We start from the raw sequence: 6,633 nt of genomic DNA on the forward strand, positions 1-6,633 counted from the left end.
TCACCTTGCCCCATAAAGTGTAATAATGAATGATCAAAAAATCATATGTACCCAAAAATGGTACCAATAAAAACGTCAACTCTTCCTGAAATAAACGAGCCCCTGCACAAAACGATCGGCAGAAAAATAAAAAAAAATATGGCGTTCAGAAAATGGAGACACAAAAACATATTTTTTTTTTTCAAAAATGCTTTATTATGTAAAGCTGAAACAAACAAAGAAAGTAGACATATTTAATATCATTGCGTCCGTAGCAACCTGCTCTATAAAAATAGTACATGATCTACCCTGTCAGAAGAATGTTGTAAAAAATAAAAACAGTGCCAAAAGCTTGCCTCACAAAAAACAATATAGAGCAATTAAAAATTATATGTATCCTAAAATAGTATCAATAAAACTGGCACCTTATTCCCTAGTTTCCAAAATGGGCTCATTTTTTGGGAGTTTCTACTGTAAGGGTGCCTCAGGGGGGCTTCAAATGGGACATGGCATCTAAAAACAAGTTCAGCAAAATCTGCCTTCCAAACTATATGGCGCTCATTTTCTTCTGCGCCATTCCGTGTGCCCTTACATCAGTTTACGACCACATGTGGGGTGTTTATGTAAACTGCAGAATCAGGGTAATAAATATTAGGCTTTGTTTCGCTGTTAACTCTCGATGTGTTAAAGAAAAAAATGGATTCAAATGGAAAATCTGCCAAAAAAGTGAAATTTTGAAATTGAATCTCCATTTTACTTTAATTCTTGTGGAACACGTAAAGGGTTAACAAAGTTTGTAAAATCAGTTTTGAGTAACCTGAGGGGTGTAGTTTCTACAATGTGGTCGATTATGGGGGGTTTCCACTATGTAAGCCCCACAAAGTGACTTCAGAACTGAACTGGTTCTTAAAAAGTTGACTTTGGAAATTTTCTTAAAAATTTCAAAAATTGCTTAAAAAATTCTAAAAGTCCTAAGGAAAAAAAAATTACAATACCAAAATGATGCCCACATAAAGTAGATATATAGGGGAATGTTAATTAATAAATATTTTATGGGACATCACTATCTGTCTTAAAAGCAGAGAGATTAAAATTTAGAAAACAATGATTTTTTCATAAATAAAAGGTAAAACATATTGACTCAAATTTACCATTAACATGAAGTACAATGTGTCACGAGAAAACAATCTCTGAATGGCTTGGATATGTAAAAGCGTTCCAAAGTTATTACCACATAAAGTGACACGTCAGATTTGCAAAGTTAGGCCTGGTCAGGAAGGGGGTAAATGGCCCAGTCTGGAAGTGGTTAAAGAGGACCCGTCACCTCTGCTGTAAGTATGTTTTAGTAACTACGTGCATTCACCGGGCAATAATAATTATAGAACACCTATTCTTATGGCTCTATGTAGTGTCCTCTTTAAACAAGCAAGGCAGACTTTACAATCACGCGTTTCAGTCTAGGCATTAGCCTTTTTTACCTCTCTACCATTGTATGATGCATTTCAACCCTTGCTTCACCCAGACAGAACAGTATCATGACTGTCCACCAGTCCCATCTTGAGGTTTGGGGGGAATCAGTGCAGTCCTAATGTAGACAATTCGATTGTGCCACAGTCAATACAAGGTACATTTTATAGCTCACGCGTTTCAGTTTGTGCATGTATCACAAGTCAGTCGATGTGGCATGCTCCCGCATCGAAGGCTGTGTATCAGCCTAATGTCGTCTGTCCATCATGCAAATGCATTTCAGTCCAAGCATCGACCTAACGCGGTTTATTCTGTGCATTAACGCAATGCATTTCATTCCATGTCTCTAACCCTGCGCGTTTAAGTCTATGCATCACACAGTTGAGGCAACGTCATTGTCCATTTTGTTGATTGGCCGCCCAGGGAAAGCTCATCCTGCAGTTCGGGTTGAAGCACAGCAGGACGGTGATAATGACAACAATGCCGAGGGTGAAGCCAAGAACCCATTTTATGATCCCCGTGTAGAGAAACTGCATGATGATAATGAGAACAATGAGCAAATTTAGCAATAGTATGACGAGCCTCCTAGTCGCGATTGTCAGGTTCCCATGCCGTTCGTCGTCCCTCGGGTCACACTGGCTATGGCCGTCCAGTCTTAAAACCACCTCTAGAGGCTGAAGGACCTCGACTTTGGGCTTAGGGTTCTCCAGCCTGCTCATAAGAGACTCCTGGTTTTGCAAAGTGCATACAAGTCCTCCAAAAACCGGGGTAAGCGCCCTACAGATGGGGCAAACGATCCGCCAGGTGCCCACCTCATTACAGATCAGCAGTTTAAGGCAGACCGCACAGAAGTTGTGCTTACAGGACAGTTCCTTGGGAACCCTACAGTTGTCATATCTGCTGAAACAGATGGGGCAGTCCATGTCGGTGAGGCCAGAGTCAGGCCCATTGGTGGGGGATGAACATGATGATGGGTCTGTGTTATGGAGCGATGGCTGCTGGTCTTCCACAGGTTCCGTCTCCGCTACATCAGGTCCCGGTGTTGCACCAGAGGTTGACCATCCATGCAAGGTCTGAATGATCTCAGGTTCTGCCTCCTCAGTGCCAGTAGGACCATGATCCAGAGGAGCCTCCATGCTGGGTTCTTGAGCGTCTGTATCTCAGGTTTCCAAGTATCTTTCCTTGTGGGGAATTCAGGCAGCTGAGCTCAAATGTTCCCAGCCCAGAAGCGAAAGTCCTCATCAATCAGGGCTTACACATTAACCCAATGTTAGATATGGTTTATGGATGATGATAAAGACTCTGCTACCCTTCATGGGAGCACGTATCATCCACAGAAAACAACTGGTTTATAAAGCAACCAGGAAGGCACCCGCTTAAAGGGGAACTCTCTCCAACATATACAGCGTATGACCCGGAGTTGCCACTTGTGCAGCCTTTCAGTGTTCACACAGATCTAGGTGATACTGTGATACTTACCTCCCCTGTTATAAAAAAAAATCAAAGATAGACAATTTCTGTGCACGTGGCGATTTTTTTTTAACACCAAGCCACGCCTCTAACCCCGCCCTATCCCGCTTAGTCTCCTTTGTGCCCCAATTCTGTAACAGTGCCACCTTTGTGTGGCACATGGTAATTACATCCCCACACTGTGAAGATGACTCCTTTGAGCACCCTTAAAATAGGTCTACCTCCTTAGTGTCCCCTGCTCAGTAAAAATGCTCTTTTAGTGCCCCCGTCAGTGTAGTCATGCCTAAGGCCCCCACATACTAAGGATGCCCCATTAGTGCCCCCACACAGTAAGGATGCCCTGTTAGTGCCCCCTCACTGTCATTTTTCCTCTTAGTGTCCTCCACACAGTAGTGACGTTGCCTTAGTACCTCCCTCATAATGAATCCACCTGGGTGCCCCCTTATAGTAAGAATGCCCTCTTTGTGCCCCCTTATAGTAAGAATGCCCTCTTTGTCTCTTCCAGATCTAAGGGGCTATTATTTGGCGCATCAGTTGAAATATATGGCTGCATGGGACAAGTTACCAATTAATACATTAAAGGGGGTTGAAGAAAAAAGATAGGTTTTGTCCAGCTTGTATTTGTGGCAATCCAAAGGCTTTTATTCAATAATCAGTAAAATCCAGGTACAGAAAGCAGAGTCTACATGTTTCGGGCACAATGCAATTTTAGCCTTTACTCATGACAATTTCAGATACACTGTGAGGTGTTCTTATAGAGGGGAGGGGGAGGGCTCCTCCACCTGAAGTAATCAGGCTGAGAGTCGACCCCTCCCATCCACAAGTGTGCACATAGGTAAAAACATACCAAAATTTCATTTCATATAGTTCATTAAAACAGCACATTCAAAGAAATAGAGGAAAAAGGCGGGGAAGAGAAAGAAAAGAGAAATAAATGGAGAATAAATTTGTAGTTAATACTGTAAAATAAGGTCCAGTCTTTTGTTTAGACCAAGCATGTCAAACTCAAAGGCTAACATGGGCCAAAAAAACAAAATTTAAGTTTATGTGGGCCGCATCAAAAAAAAAAAAAAAATCGTACATTTTCAAACATTGTTGTTTCATGACTGCTGACCCCCAACATCCCGTTGCCCAATAACACAAGTGAGACCTATATATATATATATATATATACAAATATTAAACTTCACTATAAGACGCACCTAGGTTTTTGAGGAGGAAAATAAGAAAAAAAAATTTTTAACCAAAAGTTGTGCTTTTGGTGGGCTTTGAATTAATGTTGGTCTGTGCATGACACTATTATGGGGGATCTGTGGATGACGCACTGTCATGTGGGGGATCTGTGGATGACACTGTTATGGGGGACCTGTGGATGGCACTGTTATGGGGGATCCGTGGATGGCACTGTTATGGGGGATCTGTGGATGGCACTGTTATGGGGGATCTGTGGATGGCACTGTTATGGGGATCTGTGGATGGTACTGCTATGGGGTGGGATATCTGTGGATGGCATTGTTATGGGGTGGGGGGATCTGTGGATGGCATTGTTATGGGGTGGGGGATCTGTGGATGGCACTGTTATGGGGGATCTGTGGATGGCACTGTTATGGGGGATCTGTGGATGGTGCTGTTATGGGGGATCTGTGGATGGCATTGTTATGAGGTGGGGGATCTGTGGATGGAACTGTTATGGGGTGGGATATCTGTGGATGGCATTGTTATGAGGTGGGGGATCTGTGGATGGAACTGTTATGGGGGGGATCTGTGGATGACACTGCTATATGTCATCCACAGATCCCCCTCATAACAGTGTCCCCTAATACACCGGCCCTCTGCTCACCGAAGTATTTATAAACGTGAATCCTTATCCTGTTATTAAGCTGCCCTCTCCCATGTTCCCATGTTCCCCTGTATCCCCACAGCACTTACGAACACGCTTCCATAGCAGGGAGGGCGGACGGCAGCAGTAACGTCACTCACTGACGTCGCGCGCCTGCTCCGCCTGCTTCATTCATAAAGTGGGCGGAGCAGGCGCTCTACGTCAGTGAGTGACGTTACTGCTGCCGTCCGCTCTGCCTGCTATGGAAGCTTAAGTAAGTGCTGTGGGGATACAGGGGAACATGGGAACATGGGAGAGGGCAGCGTTAGTTCAACTTAATAACACGATAAGGATTCACGTTTATAAATACTTTGGTGAGCGGCGGGGCCCGGTGTAAGAGTACAGTGACTGCACCGGGCCCCGCCCCTAGTTACGGACTTCAGCCCCTCCTCTCTCCCGGCTCATACATAGCAGTCTGCGATGCTGCATCTTTGCCATGCCGCATGTTTGACACCCATGGTTTAGACCGTGAGGCTGGCGGCTTTCCAATCGGAAAATCCAGTAAGATTCTCTGTTCAAAAGTTTCCGTTTTCTGTCACCACGTCTTATTGGTTTTTTAACCTTTTCAATACCTTGTGCTGACATATGAGAGACATCACCACCATGTACCATGGCAAAGTGGAGACTTGCCGCAGATATGTTGTGGTTCGCATGGTGCGGTATGTCTGATATATGTTTTCTGATGCGTGTTTTTATTGCATTTGTTGTGCATCCTACATATTGCAACCTACACTTTGTGCATGTTATGCAATAAATCGCATAGGTGGTATTGCAGTTAAGGAAAGAATGTATTTTAAAAACCTGGCCATTGACAGTAGATTCAAAACTTTGACAGATTTTCATATATTTACAGCAAGTGCAGATGGAGTGACCGCACTTGTAATTCCCTTTTGTTGACAGCCAGGTGCTCTGGGTTGTACGGGACTTATCATTTTTGAAGAGAGATGGACTCACAGAGCTGGCTATGGTAGGTGCCTTTCTGGCTGCACATTTGATGCCCTTTTGTGCCATTGCTGCCCATTTTTTGTCACACGCTAGAACTGGAAAGTGCTTTTTCACAATGTTGCAAATTTGAATATATTCCTTACTGTATTGTGTAACAAAAATATTTTTTCTTTCATGATTGGATGTCTCTCTAATGTTTTGACCCTTTGTTTTTACGTTTGTGGCTAGCAATAGATTTCTATTCATATTTAATATGTCCCTATTGCATTTTTCCATCATTTTTTGTGAATATGCTCTATGTGTCAATCTTTTTATAATATTTTGCGCCTCCGCCCTATAGGTTGACTCATCACTGCAATTTCTTTTAGCCCTGATTAATTCTTCTTTAGGCATATTCCTGATAGTATGTGTGGGATGGCATGACTGTGCATGCAATAATGTATTGCCTGCTGTTGGTTTCCTATATGTGCTAGTGTATATGGAGGCTGTGGCGGAGTCCCCCCTGAGTCTGAGATCCAGGAACTCGATGTTACTGGTGCTGTGTTGAACGGTAAATTGGATACCGTTTACACATGCATTCAGATAATCAGTGAAAGGCGGTATGGCCGCCACATCGCCCGACCAAATAAAGATCAGGTCGTCGATGTAATGGCCATACCACCTTATGTGATCCGAAAAGGGGTTGGTGTCGATGAGGAGGAAGCTTCTCTCCCACCATGCCATAAAAATATTAGCAATGGAGGGAGAGAACTTGGCCCCCATCGACACCCCCGATGTCTGCAGGAAAAACTTTCCATCAAACATAAAATAATTCTGTCTCAGGAGGAAGTCCACCACAGCCACCACATACTCTGATAGCACCACAGAAAAATTTCCTAAATTTTCCAAAAACC

At 43.4% G+C, this 6,633-nt stretch overlaps 1 protein-coding gene across 1 annotated transcript; it reads right to left on the reverse strand.

The window, feature by feature from the left end:
• Positions 1 to 1,838: 1,838 nt before the first annotated feature.
• On the reverse strand, positions 1,839 to 2,582 carry LOC120986420 (E3 ubiquitin-protein ligase RNF186-like). The gene has a single exon (XM_040415021.1). The coding sequence runs from the start codon at positions 2,580 to 2,582 to the stop codon at positions 1,839 to 1,841; it is 744 nt and encodes a 247-aa protein (XP_040270955.1).
• Between the last annotated feature and the right edge of the window lie 4,051 nt (positions 2,583 to 6,633).

Source organism: Bufo bufo, chromosome 1 (assembly GCF_905171765.1).
Source record: "Bufo bufo chromosome 1, aBufBuf1.1, whole genome shotgun sequence".
NCBI classification, from domain to species: Eukaryota; Metazoa; Chordata; class Amphibia; order Anura; family Bufonidae; genus Bufo; species Bufo bufo.

Bases quoted from the DNA above. Each gene is read 5' to 3' on its own strand.
- LOC120986420 (XM_040415021.1), bottom strand. From the start codon at position 2,582: ATGGAGGCTCCTCTGGATCATGGTCCTACTGGCACTGAGGAGGCAGAA.